The 20,101-nt window shown below is 41.8% G+C and overlaps 1 protein-coding gene across 4 annotated transcripts in view; it reads right to left on the bottom strand.

Annotated features, from left to right (window-relative positions):
- KCNT1 (potassium sodium-activated channel subfamily T member 1) overlaps positions 1-20,101 on the bottom strand; it is a 186,531-nt gene that overhangs the window by 13,569 nt on the left and 152,861 nt on the right. For 2 of the 4 annotated variants that reach the window (XM_027869623.1, XM_027869624.1), the window contains 10 exons: positions 16,180-16,285; positions 14,115-14,287; positions 9,995-10,066; positions 9,096-9,230; positions 7,967-8,078; positions 7,508-7,609; positions 6,076-6,159; positions 3,089-3,217; positions 2,194-2,214; positions 896-1,220 (listed from right to left, as the gene is read on the bottom strand). In XM_027869623.1, the coding sequence (XP_027725424.1) occupies positions 896-1,220; positions 2,194-2,214; positions 3,089-3,217; positions 6,076-6,159; positions 7,508-7,609; positions 7,967-8,078; positions 9,096-9,230; positions 9,995-10,066; positions 14,115-14,287; positions 16,180-16,285 (1,259 nt within the window). The remainder of the gene's footprint in view (positions 1-895; positions 1,221-2,193; positions 2,215-3,088; positions 3,218-6,075; positions 6,160-7,507; positions 7,610-7,966; positions 8,079-9,095; positions 9,231-9,994; positions 10,067-14,114; positions 14,288-16,179; positions 16,286-20,101) is intronic. The other 2 variants (XM_027869625.1, XM_027869626.1) reach the window with 2 other exon arrangements.

The raw sequence follows: 20,101 nt of genomic DNA, 5'->3' as shown, positions 1-20,101 counted from the left end.
CACACACACACACACACACACACACACACACACACACACACACACACGCAGACTTGAAATGAAAGTCTCAAGCTCCCAAGTGGCCCATTCAGGCCCCTCAGATTGAGGTAACATGATCCCACCCAACCTATTTGAGCCTATCTCACCCTTTTCCCCAACTCACACCCTTTACTTTGGTCTCCTGTGCTTTTCCCTAGACATCCCACTCAACTTTGCCTCCACATCACAGTTCACTGCTCTCTGGGATGGAGCAGAAGGTGATGCAGGACCAGACAGGGAACCAGGAGATTGGTTTCCTTCTCCTGGATCTGCCACTAACTTACTCTTTGACCTTCTCTTGACCTCAGTTTCATCATCTGTTAAATGAGGAGGGCAGGTTAGATGGTCTCTAAGGTGAGCAGCTGTGGAAACACATAAATAGCAGGAGGTGTGTCTTTAAAAAGAAAAATGCAAGAAAATCAAGGACTAGGGGCTTCAGCACAACTTAGAGGTGAACTTCAGGCTAAACTCAGGATGGATTCCTGGCTTGACACTGTGCACCCTGGGACTTATAACTTGTAGTCTGAACCCTAAGGTCAAACTCAAAAACGGAGACTTCCCCACCCTGCCCAGAGACATACCCTCATCATATGGGAGGGAAAGAAAAGGAGGCACATGGCGGGGGGGGGGGGGGGGGGCGCATCTCTAGCACAGCTGTGGAAAAACGTTCTTTGGTTATGACCACACGTGTGCTAAGCCACAGATACTCTCCTCCTCCCCAACTGCTATGAAATTAGGAGATTCAGGACAAGGCTGTCCCCGGGTCTCCCCAGATCCAGGAGACGCGTTAAGTCCTCAAGGTCTGGGGTGCTTAATGGAATGTGGTCAGAAGTCTCCTTTTCCACCTTCCACTTACCATAGCCTGTGGTGGGGAGCCCGAGATGTTTCATACGGTTTTTGACGAGCTCAGACAGCTCCTGCCGTTCTGAACGCCGGTAGAGGCTGAGGCGTTGCTGGTTGATCCACTCAGCTGTCTTGCTCGTGTTCTTGTGACCTTTGCGACTGAGGCGGCGGGCCCACTGCATGCTTTTGCGCCGGAGGAGAGGGTGATCGGACTGGTCGCTGGCGCAGGAGTTGCGGTGAGGGCGGTGGTGGCTGGTTCCACTCCCGGACCTACTACCCCAGGGCTCCTTTACATCCTTGGTGTCCTCACAGTCCTCCACATTAACAGAGATTTGGGACTGGAGAAACCAATGAAAATTGGCAAGGTAAGGGGGAGAGGCAGCTGGACAAAGTGGGAAAAAACATGGAACTAGGAGCTTGAAGATCACCCAGCTCTGGAACTATGCTGTGAGTCATTTCTCTACTCTTCTTAGTGGCCCTATTCTGAGAACATGGGGATGGGGTTAGATGGTTTTTTAACATCCTTTGCAGCTCGAATATTCTACTTTTTTGGAATATGGTCTACTTCCAGACTATGCCTGATGTTGGAGGACTAGATGAGCTAAATCACCATCAAGTTGAAGGCAGGGTATTGAATATTTTGACAATAGTAACTGTCCCAAAATGTTGATATTCTGTGCTAATAGGGAGGTGGAGGGGCTACCTACATCAATGAAATAACAGATGTTTGAATTAGGGGTAAAGGCAGATGTTGGATAACTAGAGAAACACCTGTACAGAACACAGTATTTGTGCCACATAATGATAGACAAATATATTCAATTCAGTACATTATTGTAAACTGTCCTCTAAGAAATTGGCTTCATTTGCTCTGTCTTCTTCACCTTGTTGCCCCAAGGACACCATAGGCAGAGAACATGATCATTCCTCTTACTGTCCCCACTGTGCCTATAACCCAGGGATGGGACTGTGGGGAGCTCAGTAAGTACTTGAGTGGACTTGGAATGACTGGAATTTTGTTCTTTCATTGCAGTAAGAAAGCAGAATAGAGTTAAAAAGAAGCAAAACACCTGGTTCTTTGGCTACACCACTTAATGTAGCAAATCTTTAAGAACATCCTTTCTCCTCCCTGCTGCCCCACTCAGAGTCAGAACCCAAAGGATCTGTGCCAAAGCATAGCATCTTTATCTGTATCAGTTCATGCAACCTGGGACTTTATGTTTCAGGAAGGATTTTCTATAATGATTGTGAGGCACCAAATTGGCTTTTTTTAAAAATTTAGTTAACTTTTTAAGGGCAAATATTACTCACCTGGGCTCTGAGGTCATGAGGCTGTACAAAAGAAAATTACATGCAGTTTGGGTTAATTCAGAATGTATCACCAGTCTTCCAGACTTGCCCCCCGGCTAGGCCCTAAGTCTTAGGCCAAGGTCCACAAGAGAGCAGGGGCTCACACCCTCTGAACTGAACACTATAGAAAATCCTTAGAATCAGACAATCTGATTTCTCTGATAATTACATCAGCTGGCAACACAGAGGCTTAGAACCAGACTCTCAGTGCAAGCCTATTGCACACTGAAGTTGAACCAAGATCTCAGGGGATCAACTTAGCATCCTCTAAAAGGAATGCCTCTTTCACCTGCTGTGTTAAGCCATATTTCTTAGCTGTTCCACTGTGTATCACCAGGGGGACACTGGCTCCTGATGCTGTAGCAAATTAGTATCTAAATACTGTGTTCACAGCAGGCTGGCACACCAGGGATTTAAAAAAAAAACCCACAGGTAAATTAAAAGAAAAAAAGCCAAAGAACAAAAAAGTAGAGCTGGCAAATGCAGAAATGTTGTGGCTTTGTAGTTCCCAAGTGTCATAGAAAGAGTTACAGACCAGGAAGCAAGGAACTTGAATTATATCCTTGGATTTGCCACAAACTTTTTGGGTTTCCCTGAGCAAATTCCTTCTAAAGACTAAGCCTCAGCTCAGCCATCTGTTAAATAAATGAGTTGGATTAGATGGTCTCTGAGGTTATTTCCAGTTCTGATATTGTATGTGCCCATAAGAATTAAACTGAATTTCTCAGCAGTGAAATTCCCAGCAGCACTGATGGGAAGGCTCCTCCCCCAGGATATTATGAGAGTGAATCATGTGAGTTGGCAAATTCTGGCAGTGGCTGATTAGTAAACTCCAGGGCTTGGTTCCATTCCCTACCTCTGATGTGGAAAACATGTGAGACTCTGTCCTATAGATGCCAATGGGGATCTCAGCACTGGATGAGCAGAGCTTCTGAAAGAGGCGGCCGTAAGTCCGAATCCACAGGTCATCATCTGTGATCTTCATCTGGGGCAAGAAAAAGTCTTTTAGGAAGGAACTGGACACTAAGACTGATAAGCATTTGAGAAGCTCTTAAAAAAATTGAATAACATGCAAACTTCTTAGTCTGTTCCTCAAAGTCCTTGTTCACAATTTAGATGTAATCTACTTTTCTCATCTTAGTGCACACTACACCCTTTATGGAGCCTAACCTAGATTATTTGGTATTCCCCAAATATATCCTGTGCTTTTCTCCCTATACACCTTTACTTACATTATTCCCTATCCCTAGATTGCCATCATCTTCAAATTCAACCTCTCATTCAAGGCTCAGGCCAAATTCCATTCCAATCCAAACATTGGTTAAACACCTTGGATGTGCAAGGTACTGTGCTTGGTGCTAGGGGTGATAGATACAATCTAGACCTTACTCCTAATAAGCTTACATTCTTTTTTTTAATTCCTTCTAATTATTTATTTTATTAAAAAGTTTTTAAATTTAAAAAATTAGGAGCAAAAGACATATACACAAATGACTGAAGTACAACGGAGAGGTCCAGGCAAAATGCTATGAAATTTGAGGGATGGCGAGAGATCACTTTAATTCTGGCCAATGGTTGCTAGGAAAGGCAAGTTGATGGCATGAGTTAGATCTTAAAGAAAGGGAAAGACTTCAACAAGTAGAGATTTGAGAGGTGCATTGTGGTGGTAAATTGGGGAAGGTAATCCATTCTAGGTGGGTGGGATCATATAAAAATGGCATGGGGACAGCACACTAGAGGAGGGGGATATAGTATGATCTAGTCTGGCTGCAATGTAGAGTGGCTGGAAGGAGAGTAGTCTGAAATAAGCTAGACTTAGTATTTGTGTGTTATTTCAAAGGCAGTGGGGAGCCAGTGAAGATTTTTGAGCAAAGCAGTGGAAGTATTGTAGGAAGATTACTTGGGCAGCAGTATGAAGACACTGGAGAAGGGATAAACTGGAGACTGGAAGACCATTCCAGGCAGGGTACCCTTCATTGATGACCTTCAGTCAGTGGTTGGATGATCACTTGTCGGATAGGTTATAGTAGGGATTCTTTTTGGGTATACGTTAGACCAGGTGACTGCTGAGGTCTCTATCAACTCTCATACTCTTTGATTCTACAATTTTGCCATCACAACAGACCGTAGATGGGGACTTGAACGAAGGTGGCTACTGTAGGAATGGAAGAGGACCAGATGATGGAGATATTTTTAAAGTAGAATTGCCTTAACAACTATTTTGTAACTCAAACTCAATAAACCTAAAACCCAATTCATCATCTGCACCCCTTTCCCCCCTAATCCGGCTTTTTTTCTCCCAACTTCCCTATTTCTGTTGATGACACAACCAACCTCTCGGTCACTCTGGTTTGATACCTTGGAATCCTCCTTCACCCCCACTTCATACGCCTAATTAGTTATTGAATCCTGTTGATTCTCCTTTCAAGTCTCTCACATTTACCCCTTCCTTTCCACATCTTCTGACACTACTCTAGTTCAGGCTCTTATCACCTTGAATTTAGACTGTGGCAATAGCTTCTTGATTGGTCTTCCTGCCTCAAAGCTCTCTTCTCTCCAATCTATCCTTTATATAGCTGCTATAATCAAGTTCCCAAGACACAGGCCTGACCATATCTCTTTCCTGATTAATTAAAGAACTTTCAGCAATTCCTTATTGTGTCTAGAATAAGAGACAACTACTTAGCTTGACATCCAAGACTCTCTACAATCTGGCTCCAGTTTACCTTTCTAGTCTCATTTAATATTCTTCTTCTCTAGCCATTCTGGATTATTAGTTGCTCCCCAATATTGTCCTGGGCTTTGCTTCCTCTGTGAATTTGTGAAGATAATCCTCTATGCCTGGAATTCGCACCCTCCTCATCTTTGTCTTTGAGAGTTTTTCTCTCCCTTCAAAGCTTAGGTCAGGTATAAACTTTCTTCATGATACCTGACACTTTCCCCCCAACAACTAAGCACATTCATTCCTTCCTCAATTTTTCCTACAGAGCTCTGTATGATATCTTCTTCAACCTATCTTGCATTATACTTATTTGAATACAAGTCTTCTTCCCCTACCTCTAATCGCAGCAGACTATAAATTTCTTGAAGACAAAGACTGTGATTTTTAAAAACCTTTGTATCAATGGTTTCAAATAGCAGTGCTTAATGAAAGCACTATAAAAGTACCATAACTCAGTGACATGGACGGAAGGAGAGGGGAGAGATCATAGGATCATAGATCTAGAATAGGGGTTTATGGATTTGTTTTAAAATATTTTTATAACTGTATTGCCATACAGTTGTTTTCTTTTGTAGTTCTATGTATTTTATACATATTATATGCATTTAGATGTATTTTCTACATTTGAGAACATAATTCTGAGGTGGGGCCTAATGGCTTCATTAGACTGCCAAAAAGGTTCAACTCATAGAAAAGGTTAAAAATCCATGATCTAGAGCTGAAGGGACCTCAGAGTCTATGTTGTCCCATAGCCCAACCCCCTCATTTTACAGGGGAGACTGAAGTCCGGGTGATTTACCCATGGTCATACAGGTGGTAAATGAAACACAAATGGGATTTGAACCCAGGTTCTCTGACTCCAAATCCAGTGAATGCTTTTTCCATTGTACTATTATGCTTCCTCTCTGAGAATCAAAGATGATGCCAGTGTCAGGAGCCTGAGTGACTGGGAGGATGGAAATGCTATTATTGGATTATACTAGGTTAGAGGTTGGGAGGGCAGATTTTAGAAGGTGACAAGGAGGTTGGTTTTGGACCTCTTGAATTTGAAGCATTGGTCCAGGACTTCTAAATGGAGTATCTAGGAGGTCAATGGAAATATGGAAGAAACCATCACTTACAGCACAGAGGTATCCCGATCCTGGGGTTGTGTCAAGACCCAGCAATAATCTTGTAATTGAGATCATGTAGTCCTTCACAAATGACTGGGAGGAGATGAGGAAAGGGTAGATAGAAAGCAAGAATTGAGTAAATTGGCACAGATAGCTATGCATATGGATACCCTTCCCATCAAACACATATATCTAGACTGTCATCTGTAAGGCCTGTCATCCAACAGACTGTTGCATATGTGAACATACACACATGAACATCCATAGGAATAATAATGATCTGAGCTTGGCCCTAGAGAAGAGTTGAGAAAAGGTGCTTCTCCCTTTTTTGCAGAAGTAGGAGCCTTTGCAGGTGGAATATTGGATATATTGTCAGATGTAGTTGATATGTTGGTTGGTTTTTTATATTGCTTCCTCCCCCACTTCCTTTTAACTTTTTTTTTTGGTCACAATATATGGGATGGGGGGAAATGAAATGTTTGAAAATGAATGCAATGTAAAGACAGAAGGTGTCAATAACTTTTTTTTAAAAGGACATACATAACACACACACACACACATACACAGACATCCAATTTTCCCCCACCCAGATAAATCCCATGAGGCAAAACTCTTTCTCCTTGCTTTCTATTTGTTCCTCTACTGACTACCCATGGCTGCCCAGACCTCATGGGGCAGCAGGGTCATGAAGAACTGCCAGCAAGGGGAGTCCTTCTCTTTTGCCTTTCCTTTAGTCCTCCCTTGATCTGGGACCAGACCCCACAGGGCAGCCAGTTGGGAAGAACAACATAGCTGTTCATACCACTTAGATGAGCTGGAAGTCACCAACTACCAATCTTTTAGAGAGATAGAGTACTACTAACTTTACCATCTGCCCTCCCTCTACATCCTAAAGTCTTCTAAGACTTACCATTAGCCTTGTTGATATGAGTTCCAGACCCCTAGCTGACCTGCCCTAAGGACTGCTGCCCTTAGGACTTTTGGGTCTTTCTATCTGACCTATTGCTGAATTTTTTTATATGGATTATCTCCCCCAATTAGAGTAGGGATCATCAAGTTTTGTCTCTTTGTATCTTCAGTGTTAACTACAGCGCTTGGCACATAGTAATCACTTAAATGCTTTTTTTATTTCATTTCATTTCACTTCATTCCCACATTAAGACATGTAGGGCATCTATGCACAGAGTCTACCTCATCCCCAAAACACATATGAAGAGACTGTCACGTTTGGATACATACACACTTAGCCACCACTGAACATACAAACTGTTGTATGCATGGACAGACATACCCAGACTTTCTGCAGTGTACCCCTTCCTTTCCCTAGTTCACACACAACACACAGAATGCACAAACACAGAATGCCTCTCTTATCCAGCGGAAACACTTTGAGTCATCCACTTTCTCTGGGTGCAGATCTCTCCAGTGCCTCACAACCCACCTGATAGAGCAAGGTATCCAGCATGCTAATACTGAAAACTCTGCCTGCTGCAAATGGAAGGCGGAACATGAATGCCAGATTGGAGCCATTCTCTCTCTCCCTCTGTACGAAAGAACAGAACATAAAGCTTAGGCATCATTGAGAGGGAAAGAATCAGAAAATCACAGGAGTAGGGTCCCCATGAAACACTAAAGTTTGGTTACACCAAAGGGAAATCTTCTAGGAAAAAGCCCACACACTTGATGGCAATAATTAAACTGTTCCTTAAACTTTTCCTGGACTCCTTCCAGAATCCTCTGAAAGATCTAATTTTGATCTCCTGATAATCCCATCTTGTCTTTCTTTAAGGTTCTCCCTAGCTTCCAAGATGGAACCAAGAACAGCAGGGTATAGAACAGATTGGACTTTTCACAGAAACTTGAGATTAAAACCCAGGGGCCTGGCCAGCACAAATCCTACCTTTTCCAGTTTGGAAAGAGCCAAAGAATAGCTGTCTTTGGCCCGGAACTGCATGAACCGCATGTTTGATGGATGGGTCAATTCAGTTATGATGCTGAGACTTGGGAACAACCTAGGGAAAAAGAGAGACAAGAAGGGAGGATAACTGTTAGGAGGGAGAGTTGTCAAGGCCTGGGGATAAGAGGAAGGTTTCCCCAATATATAGGTGCCCTAGAAAGGGAGGCCCAACCTGCAGGCAGGAGTAGAAACTTAGGCTTATAGAATTTTAGAACTGGAAGGGACTAGAGATCATTTAGTACAATATCCTCATTTTTCAGGCTTTCAAACTAAAAGAGACCCAGAAAGGGAAATTAACTTGTCTCATGTTTTGTGTCCCTAAATGTGGCATGTGAAAATAAAAGTGAGACTCCAGGTTGGACAAGATAGTCTCTTCTTCTAGCTCAACAGTCTATAAAATCTTGATGTAATCCAATCAGGGCAGAGGACAGTGGAAAGAACATTAGATTGGGTCATGGGATCTTGGTATAAATCCTGGCTTTGTTAGGGTACTACCTGTGTGACCTTGGGAGAGTTAATTTTTCCTATTTGTAAATAATGGTAATGTAAATAATGAAACTAGATCAGAGAGGTCACACTTATGGCCCATAAGCCAGATATGGCCCACAATACTCTTGAGTTTGGCACAAACCAAATTAAAATGTAATTGGGAAATATGTAATGGAATAAATAAAAATATAATAGCACATAGATAATCTTAATATGTGGTTTTCTAAGTCAACATGTGGCCTACAGGGATTCTTTTGTATGGTTTTGTTGCTCCCATTTTTTCTGTTTGAGTTTGACATCACTATACTAGATGATCTCTAAGGTTCCTTCTAGTTGTCTATCCATCTATCAATGTAGTCTTGGACATATTCTTCTACCAAATCCCATGAACACAGATGGATTTATCAGATTAGCCACTTATCATTTTAGAGGGAACAGAGCACTGCAAGAATGAGATCTTGGCAAGTTTCAGTGGAGGAGAGGAAGACATGATAGCTCCAGACCAGGGAAGGCAGTGCTGGGATCACCATATGTCCGCTCCAGACTGTGAATAAATAGTGTCCCATCTTCCCCCTATACTCACCGGAACATGGTCTGCACATTTACGATGGTCTTGGCGTCTGCCATGTAATCCTCCTCGGCACTCATGGTGCTCTCTTTGTCCACGACCACCAGATTATCAGCGTATATGATACCACACTGTAGTAGGCTATCCAGGCTAAGAGAGGCCAGACATATCACATAGAAAGAGTTTTGGAGAAATGAGAACAGAAAGGACTGAGACCCTGGTAGGAACTAGGCTGGAATGCACACTGAGAAGAGATACTGAAGGGCTGGAGGGAGGCTGAGAAGCTTGAGTGGGACAGGAGTTGTGAAGAAAGACTGAGAGGATATGGGCCGGACAGGGACTGATGGGCGAATTCAGGGGAGGGATCTACCATGCACCAACATATCATGCCACAAAACTTGAGAGAAGGCACTTTTCAGACCTCTTTCTCAGAAAATTTTGAAGCCTGGGAATTCAGCCACCATCCCATTTCCTTTCCCATCCATGGGAGATGTTCCTATGTGGTTATGGGAAATTTGGATATGATCCACATTTCCTCCCATGGCTTCTAGGGGCAAGTAAGGAGGAGGGAAAGTTTGGGTTGCAATTGCTTCTCTTTCCTCCAATCTACCCACAACATTAACCCTAATTAGCATCTGATTGACTTCCCTATAGGAGAAAAGTCAAGGGAATAAAAAGTGGATAATAGGAAATAGAAGAAGCAAAGAAGAAGGGACATGAGAGGAAGAAAGAGAGGCAGGAAAGACAGGGAAGGTAACTAGGGAGGAGTTTAATCCTGCAATTCTTGATTATTTCTAAGATATTCTGGCATCAGGCTAGAGAAGGCATGGCAACTCACTTCCACTCCCCATTATGAAGCCCTTCTCTTTTCTTTACCTAACACAATACAGTTTGACCCTTAAACTGACTCTTACTTGTCAACTGAGCCTTCCATATAGTAGACCATAGGGAAACAGCAGATGGCTTCAAGGAAGTGGTGATCTGGCCTGTGGGGACACAAACACCAAAGGTCAGGGAAGAAATAAGCTCAAAGTTCTAAAGCTAAGCCTGGTACAGTTATTGGCCCCAAGATTTCTCTGGTCCTGGACATTTTTATCTAATGTGCAATTTTGGGTGATCTGGGTTTAAGTGGCACCAGGGAGAGAAGGAGGCTATGGTAGCCAAGATCTAAAGGGAACTGGACTATTCCTTGGACTTTCCCTTCTGTCTTATCCCCAGATATGCCTAGCTTAGGCATGAGCTGCCATAATTAGACATAATCCACCATCATCCCATTGGGTCACTCAGACTTAGTGAATTATATTCTAGGGACATGTAAATTCACCTTTGAAGACTGGCCAAGATCTTCTGGGGGTAATTATTTTGTTTGGGAAGGAAAGAATAAAGGTAATGTACACTTGTGGAGAGAGTACTGGCTTTGAACGATAGTATTGTAGAATTTCTGAGTTAAATGAGGTTTTCTGGTTAGTCAGAGGTCATATAGCTCTTTCCTGAGCCAAGTCTCAGACGGGTGTTCATGAAGCCTTTGTTTAAAGACTCTTCTTGCTTTAAAGGGTAGAGGTGGGGTGAAGGGACCACTGCTGTCCAAAGCAGTCCATTCCACTTTTGGACAGTTCTAATATTAGGATGCTTTTCTTTACACAAAGACTAAATCTGCATCTCAGCAATGTCTAGCCCAGGGGTGGGGAACCTGCAACCTTGAGGCCACATGTGGGCCCTCTAGGTCCTCAAGTTCAGCTCTTTGACTGAATCCAAACTTCACAGAACAATCCCCCTTAATAAAAGGATTTGTTCTGTAAAACTTGGACTCAGTCAAAAGGCCTCACCCAAGGACCTAGAAGGCCACATGTGGCCTCAAGGCCACAGGTTACCCACCCCTGGTCTAGCCAGTTTCTAGCTCTGCCTTCTGGCACCACGTAGAATGAGTTGAATTCCTCTTCCACACAACAGTCCTTCAAAAACTCAAAGGCCAGTGTTGAGTTCTGTCTCAGGTCCTCTGTTCTCCAAGCAAAGCAGTCTAATTTCTTCAGCTGATCATATGGTCTTTAGTCCCCTCACTATCCTGGTCACATTTGTCTGATTGGCCTCTACCTTCCTGGAGAACCCAGAACTGAAAATAACCCACCCAGAACTGCCACCCAGAACTGACAATAACACTCAATATGTGGTTAGAATAGGATAAAAGACAGCAGAACACTGCCCCTGTTCTAGATATGGAACCTCTCAATGTGGTCCACATTAGGGTTGTTTTATGTTTTTGTTTTTTGCTCCCATATCATACTGTTGACTGATAATGAGTTGGTAGTCCAGTAAAATACTGTTGTTTCTTTTTTTTTCTTTTCTTTTAACAGGAATGGCTCTCTAGCTATACCTCCCTGATCTTGTACTTATAAAGTTGATTTTTTGAACCTGAGTTTAGGATTTTGCATTTGTCTTTGTGGAATTTTACCTAATTAGATTTGGCTTATTGTTTTGCCTATTGAGATCTTTTTGGATCTTGATTTTGTCATTCCACACAGTAGCTATTTCTCTCAGCTTTGTGTCATCTACAAATTTGACAAACCTGCCGTTGATGCTTTCATCTATGCTATAGACAAAAATGTTAAGCAGTAAAGCGCTAAGGACAGATTCCTGAGGCACTACACTAGAAGCCTCCTTTCTAGTTGACATTGAGCCACTACAGGCTATTTTTGGGGTCCAATCATTCATCCCATTGAGCATCTACCTAACTGAACTCATCTTGTCTTCATCTCTGCATTGTATGTAAGATAACAACAGGAGAGAGACTTTGCTGAATATTGTTAAATGACTTCCACATTTTCTCCTGATCTACCAGTGTAATAACTCTCATTACAAAGGAAATTAGTTTAGTCTATTTTAAAATAAATTTCTTGGTACCTTTTGTTTTGACATCACAGTAATTTCTGTACATACTCTCCCCGACCGGGATCCTTCCCTTCCCTGTGAGCATTCCATTGTAACAAGGACAAACTAGAACCAACTGACATACAACAACTGTACTGGACTTTTGCTTGATGAAGTCATGCTGGTTCCTAGCAACTAATTTCTTCTCCTACCAAGTGCTCATAAACTCTACCTTTAACAATAAATTCTAAAATATGACTAAGAATTGAAGTCAAAGTCACCTGCTTATAGTTTGTGTACTCTATCCTCTTCCCTGTTTAAAAAAATTGAGATAACATTTGCCTTTCCATATCACTCTCCTATTATCCACAGCCTTTTAGAACTTGGAGGACATCATGGCAAAGTGAAAAGGTGCTAGACTCAGCATTAGGAAAGCCCTGGATTCTAATTTTGTATCTAAAATTTGTTAGCTGTGTAGCCATGAGCAAGTCATTTTAACTGTCTGGGTTTCAGTTTATTCATTTGTAAAATGTGGATAAAAATACCTAGAATCCTCACCTCATGTGATTGTTGTGAGGATCAAATAAGACAAAGAAGGAAAAAAAGGAAATAAGCATTTATTAAGCACCTAGTATGTGCCAGCCACTGTATAATATTAACTAGTGTGTGCCAGATACTTTATACATATCATCTCATTTGTAAATATTATTTCATTTGATCTTCACAATAACCCTGTTGTAGGTGCTATTATTATCTACATTTCATTATTATCCCCAGTTTTTCAGTTGAAGAAACTGGGGCTCACAGGTTCCATGACTTGCCCATGGTCACACAGCTAGTAAGTGTCTGAAGCCAGATTTGAACTCAGGTCTTCCTGACTCCAGGCCCAGTGCTTTATCCACTGTGTCATCTATTTGTATATAAAGCATTTAGCAACCCTTACTATCTCTTTGCTTACCATGGGTTTTGGCTCCCTGTTAACTATTTTTGTTCTATACTTCCCAAGGCCAAGATCATTCTCTTTGGCAGGGAAAACAGAAGCAAAATAAAAAGGTTGAGTAGTTTTGCTTTCTCTGTGGTGTTGATTATCATTTTCCCACATACCCTGAGCAATCCTACCCCTTTTTGGAACCTCCCTTTGTGTCCCCCACAATGTAATTTTCTTGAAAATCCCCTTTTGTGGTCCTTAGCCTTTATTGAGAGGCAATGTGGCATAACGGGTAGAGACCTGGCCTCAAAGAAAGGAAGAACCAGGTTGAAGTCTCCCTTCTGGTCATATGGGTGACACCAGGCAAGTCACTTAACCTCTTAAAGCTGTAGGCCACTCTCTAAGACCAAAAGTTGCAGAGAAAGGACTGACCTGCATTGGCAGGAGTTTCCTTAGCTGAGAGTTTCCTCTATCAATGAGATCTTAGTCTGGATCCCTGTGGTTCACAACTCTCTCAGCTCATCCTGAGCTCTAGCACTCTTGACACTCTTAGTACCCTCACAATGTTTTATATTCATCTTCTACAATATCCCTGTTGAACATCTAGCCTTTTCAACATTAGCAGTGACAGGGAGCTCACTATCCCCTAGACTAGCTGCTTTTCCATCTCCAAATGAACCATTTTTAGGCCTGTTCTCTTTGCTCTATTCCCTGGCCATAGAACTGACCCCCTAACTAGCCTATCTAGCTAGAACAAATCTATTTCTTGGATTTAGGAAGGCCTGGAATGGCCTGATCCATCCCCATTCCACCTCTGGAAACCCAATTCGGAACTTTTGTCCTGTTGGTGAAAGGGCAGATAGGGAGAGTCAAGAATACTATATTAATATATGATCCCATTATAACATCGTCAGAAGTTTTTTTCTAGAATTGTTGAAGAATGATTAGGATTTCAAAAGTCAGAAAAAGGGAGAGGAGTTGTATTGAGAGGATGAGAGTGTAGGACATGTATAGGCAATGGGAGATAATCTTCAATGACAAAATGTATTAGCTCTGCCGACATGGGTGGGGCTGAATTCATGGTGCTGGGCCACTCCATTTTACCTGGGGTAGAAAATGAACTTTAATGATTAACCCAACTCAATCCTGTCTTAGTTAAAACCAGAAAAACCCAGCCAGTATTAGTGGTCCTCCCTTTTTTGGCCTGTTAAACAAAAGGAACAGCTTGTCAGTGTACTTACTTGTTGTCCAGAAGCAAAACTATTGGATTTAGCTCCTTCCTAGATCTGTAATACGCCCGGAGTGGAACAATGAAGTTATACAGCCCATTCCCAGCAGTCTCTGCAGAAACTATGATCAATTTGTTCTTAAAGCCATAGGCCTTAGCGTCTTCATAACTGTTGTGCTTGCAGCCCTGGATGGAGATAAGATCCAGAGAACAGATCCTGTCAGTCAGAGTTTCTGTTATGCCTCCATCTGGAAGAAACGCCCAGAGGACAGATAGAATCAGTCAACATGTTGGCTACTGTCCTACACAAAAGTAGCACCCTGAGAACTAATATATAGACAATCAATGTTCTATTTGTAACTTATGTGGTGATAGCATCTGGAGAATAAACAGAGTTGCTCAAAGTTTCATTCACTTTTCTATTATGGGATGCCATGTTATATTCTAGAAAAGAAACAGAGCTAGGTCTTTGTCTAGATTATTGCCTATTTTGGGAAAAATGCCAACCTTTGGACTAGTACTAGCTTTCTAAAAGGGATTGTGTGTGTATGTGTGTGTGTTACTGTGGAGTAGAGACATTCTGTTGCAGAAAACAAAATATATGGGCTGGCAAAGGGTCTTGAGTCCATGGGATATGAGAATGAGTTAGCCTGGAGAAGACTCTGAGGTGATGATAGCTGTCATAAGTAGTTGAAGAACTGTCATGTGGAAGAGGGATTAGCTTTGTTCTTTTTGACTCCGGTGGGCAGAAACAGCAGCAGTGGGTGGAAACTGTAAAGTGGCAAATTGAAGGTTGATGTCAGGAAAAAAACTTTCTACCAATGGGTTACCCTTAGAGGTGATGGGTTCCCCCTCCGTGGGGGAACTTTCTTGGAAGTCTTCAAGCAAGGCTGAATATGTGTCAAGTATGTTACAGTGGGGATTCCTTTCATGTAGAATCTTTTCATTGGCTGGTGAGCCCCTTCATTCGATTTTAAGCTCTGAGGGGAGAGACTCTTTTGCCTCTTTTTGTCTCTCCAGGGCTTAGCACAGTGCCTGGAACTTAATAAATGTCCATTGACTGACTGTATGGTCTCTGAGGTCCTTTCTAACATTCAAATTCTGTAATTCTATATAACAACAACAATATTAACTCACACATGTTCTTTTGCACCGGAAGGTTTATGAAGTTCCTTACGTACATTACTTCAGTATATCAAGATCTCTGTTTTTGTCTGTGTGGACATTTCTCCATTGGCACAGATCACAAACCTGCTACAACTTAGTAGATGTAGTAGCTAATTCTGTGTCCAACCTGAGTATGAGCCTCTCTGAACTTAACAAGATTGATCCTTGGATGACAGATATCTGTCATTGGACTCATACTCAAAATCTTCTAAGTTTAGCTGCACCTGCCAAACTCTGTGCTGCACTGGCATGGCCTTTGAGGGGCCCCTTCCATACCATGATGAGGCAATGGACTAGGACTGTAGGGGAGGTTACATACATTATTTTATGCACATGTACTTATGTACTTGGCTTTGGACTATGTACCCAAATAATGTACATATATGACATCCTGGCAATTCACAACACTTAAGGCAAACTAACAATGCCCCATTCTGAAGACCTATCAAAGAAGGTATCCTGAATTATGTTCAGAATTCTCCTTGGCTGTCACTTACATAACAAGGACAAACATCACCTTCAGAACAGAGATAGAAACACAGTGGGTGCTGACTCCATAGAGTTGGGTAACTAACTGAATGCATGACCCTAGGGCAGAAAGTGATCTTAAATAATTTTAAATGAACACTAACCAGCTCAGTCCTGCCTTTGGCAAAGCCATAACGCTTTAGCCAATATTAGTGGGTCACATCTTTTATCTTCTTACACGAAGGAAACAGATTGGGGGTGTACTTCCTTGTAACCCATCCTTTTACAGGCTTAGAGAAGTAGTGAAATAAGTTTGTTTTAATTACCTCCTGCTGAGTGACTGGCCATGGAGAGTGTTAGAGACATCAGATAGTGTCAACAGGTGATATTTTTAGGTCCTCTTGAGCCTTGGACTGAAGGAGTCTTACCTGATGCCCTCTTACCTTATCTAATCTCAGGCAGCAGAAAGGGGCTTTCACAGGGAGCAGATGGCACAGAGTAGGAGAGCTTCCAATATATGGTGAGTTGGGCGGGTAGCCTTTTACATACCTGGAACAGAGGAAGTCCAGTTTCAGGTATCAAATATATTATCTTCTTACTCTATTACATTACTCAGAGATTGGAAGACAGCTGTTTATTGAGCAACTATGTGCCTGGCCAGCCCCATTTTGGTTGGTCCCTTCCTACCTTTACAGTTTTCTTACACACTATGCCCATCTGTGAACTCTTCTAGTCAGCCATATGGTTCTGCCCATGTTACACTCCATTTCCATTCTGTTGCTTTGACTGGTTGTATGCTATGGCTGCCATGCATCCCCTCCTTATGTCCACTTCTTGGAATTTCTGGTGTCCCTCAAGACTTAGTTCAAGCACCACATTCTATAGTAAATCTTTCCTGATTCCTCCTGACTGTTAAGGTATATCCTTTCAAAATTATTTTATACATTTATACATGTACATGTTATTTCTCCCATTAGACTGTAAATTCCCTGAGGCCAGAGCCTTGGCATATTTAGCCCAAGAAATGTACCTATTTCATTTTTGTATTATATCCCCAGTACCTGTCACATAACAGGCATCTGCTAAATGCCTGCTGATTGGCTGATTGATATGACATTGTCCCTGTTCTCAAGGAGAATTGGTTCTAATAGATTCAGAGATATTTAGAATTTGAGAGTCAGAAGAGACCCCAGAGATCATTTGATATAGTTTAGAAGACCCATGATCTGTAAAACAATGAAAAAATATTACAAAGTAGCAAATCCAGTATAAGACTATGTATTTCAGACAATGAGTTATATAACCTCTCTAGGCCTCAGTTTCCTCATCTATAAAATTAAGGGGTTAGAGGAAATGGGCTCTATGATTCTTCCCAGCCCCAAGACTCTTATTCTATAAGTACTACAGGAATTCTGAGAAGGTTAGAAATGATTATGGAGTAGACAGGGAAGGCTTGATTCCTATTCAAGGAACTGAGATGGGCTTGAAAAGAGGGGCAGATTTAAAGAAGGAAAGAGGAGAAGATAGGGCATTCCAAGAAGAAAGATGGGATCTCATATGGCCTATGTTTGGTGGGAAAGGGACACGCAGACCTAACTGTAGTGGAGGGTTTATGCTGGAGAGTAGCAGAAAATAAGGCGTCCAGGGGCTCATGCCCAGGAGCTGGAAGGCAGGGCAAGAACTGAAAAGGCCTTGGCTCACTTTGCTCATCTAAAACCAAACTATGGGCCCAAGTAGCCACAAGAGGGCATCCCAATATCATAGAACAGCTTGGTCCCTGGTAGAGACTGCTGGGAAAATCAAATTTTTTTTTTTTTTAATGGATGCTAAGTTATGATGCAAAGAGGAGGGGGAGGAAGGAAGAAGAATTCCCCACTTTCCTGGCGTTTGACTCATTATAGTGGGAACTGGGGGAACGCTCTTTCCTATTCTTTCTTTGGTTGGGAATTGGCTGGGAGACTAGAGGGAATTGGGAAAAGGATAGGGGCTGGCAAACCCTTTCTAACCTTTAAAAATTCAGTAGTCCAGTGCAGGAAGGGGCGCAGATTTGAGTGAACTCAAGAGAAGCCCTTGAAGGCAGGGAACTTATCTCACCCACAGCACCTATGGGTGTACCTGAAGCTCAGTGAAGACTGATGGATTTGAATGGAACACAAAGGAACATGGGTTCTTGTATATCCATCTAGCTAAACTCTTCCTTCCTTTAAGCTGTAGCTCCCATCCCACACCTTTTATGAAATCGGCCTTAGCTCCTCAAGCCCACACTGATCTCTCAACTTTCTGAAATCCTATAGTCAACAAATACATTTAACTCTACCTGTCCATCCCACTTACTCTTGTCCTTGTTACATTATGGCTCTGTGGCTGCCCATCTGGGAGGTCTTGCCCAAGTTACTGCCTCTCCTTGGTCTCAGTTTATTTTTCTGTCAAATGAAGGGATTGAACCAGATGGTCTTTTTGTCTCTATAGCCATAGCAATAGCAATGATTCACATTTTTGTTGTAATTTAAGGCTTATAAAATGCTTTCCTCCCAGAAATCTTGCAAAGTCAGCATCATATGTAATATTATTCCTATTTTAAAGATGGGGAGTGACGAAATGACTCCAAGGTGTCCTCATGAGATTTTTCTGACTCCACATTGAGAACTCTTTCTACTATGCCAAATTTCCATTAGACAAGGAATTCTTCGTGGGCAGGAATAACTTCTTCTCTTTTGTCTTCCTAAGTAATGGTATAAGGTTGGGCATGTATCAGATACTCCATAATTACTTGTTAATTAAATTAGAATAAATATGACAAAAGCGAAAGTTTGTGGTCTTTATAAATAGCTGCCCAAATAATCTTTCTTAAGGATAGGTCTGGCCGTGTCACTCTCCTACTGGAGAATCTTCAGTGGCTCCCCATTGCCTGTAGGATAAAATATAAACTCTTCATTTAAACTCTTTATTTTGGTTTTGAAAGCTCTTCACCGTCTAGCTTCAGCCTACCTTTTCAGACGTATTTCACATTACTGTCCTGCCCACACTCTGTTCCAGACAAACACAGCATTTGCTGTTCCCCAAACTTGACATGTCATCTCTCATTTCTGTATCTTTGCACAGGCCACCTCATGTTTGAAAATACTTCCTCCTCACTTCCATCTTTTAGAAAGCTTAGCTTCCTTTAAGGCTCACAAATGTTTTTCAGAAATATAAGTCACAAATATTTTTCAACTAATGACACAGTTACTTTGCAGCAGGGGAAAAACAAGAACAAATTCATCAATAAAGGTCTCAAATACAATTCTGTGGTTGAGGCTAATAATTTGTTTGTTTTAAGCAGGAACACCTGTGGTATGACCATGAGTCAATGAAGATGCATTTGAATTTCTTACATCTTGCATTTTCCAGTAGGAACCCTGACTCAGCCAGCACTTTCTTTTTGCTGACTCTTGTAATCAAAACACAGAGTCTTACTTACACTAACAAATGATGATTCTTCATCATAAAGAAAAGTGTAAACATGACTTTCTCCTCTCTCCTCACCCCACATCATGAATTTGTTAACTCTTTTCCCTTCTGTGAACATTAGCTAGTGCTCTGTCATTAGCAAAATAGACATGTGTTTGGGGAACTCTCAAATGCATTTTATTTTCCAGAAGGGATACGACTTTAAGAGAGAATGAGAAAGCAGCAGATTCTTGTTGTTGTTTAGTTGTTTCAGTCATCTCTGACTATTTTTGACTCCACTTGGGGTTTACTTGACAAAGATATTTGAGTGGTTTGCCATTTCCTTCTCCAGCTTATTTTACAGATGGGGAAACTGAGGCAAATAGGGTTAAGTGACTTGTCCAGGGTCACACAGCTAGTAAGTTTCTGAGGCTGGATTTGAACTCAGGTCTTACCAACTCTAGGCTCAATGCTCTAGCAATGGATTCTAGAATCAGAAATATTGGGATAGAATCATGACTCTGATACTTCCTGCCTGTGTGACCTTGAGAAAAGCAATTTCCCTCTTATGCCTCAATTTCCACATCTGTAAAATGAGAGGGATGGACTAGCTGGTCCTTAAGGTCCCTTCCAGTCCTAAAATCTGGTGGTCCTAAATAATGAGTCATTTCCACAGCACTGGGAAAGGGGGCTAGACTTAGAATCAACGGATCTGAATTTGAGTCTTGGCTCTGCCGTTTGCCCTTGGACTTGGCAAGTCATTTGGCTCCTTCAGCTCCCGTTTTTCCATTTCTATAAGATCAGCATTGGATTCTGAGTCAAATGAGTTCATTAGTATAAGAGTATTTTAAGAAATATAAAACCCTATACAGATTTCAGAGATTATGATTATTATTTATCTTAAAGGAAGGGAGGATATGTTCCTATATGTTCAGA

The sequence above is a fragment of the Vombatus ursinus genome, unplaced genomic scaffold (assembly GCF_900497805.2).
Source record: "Vombatus ursinus unplaced genomic scaffold, bare-nosed wombat genome assembly UNPS02014793.1, whole genome shotgun sequence".
NCBI classification, from domain to species: domain Eukaryota; kingdom Metazoa; phylum Chordata; class Mammalia; order Diprotodontia; family Vombatidae; genus Vombatus; species Vombatus ursinus.
The sequence above is the reverse complement of the archived record's forward strand: the minus strand, read 5'-3'. Positions and strand labels throughout refer to the sequence as shown.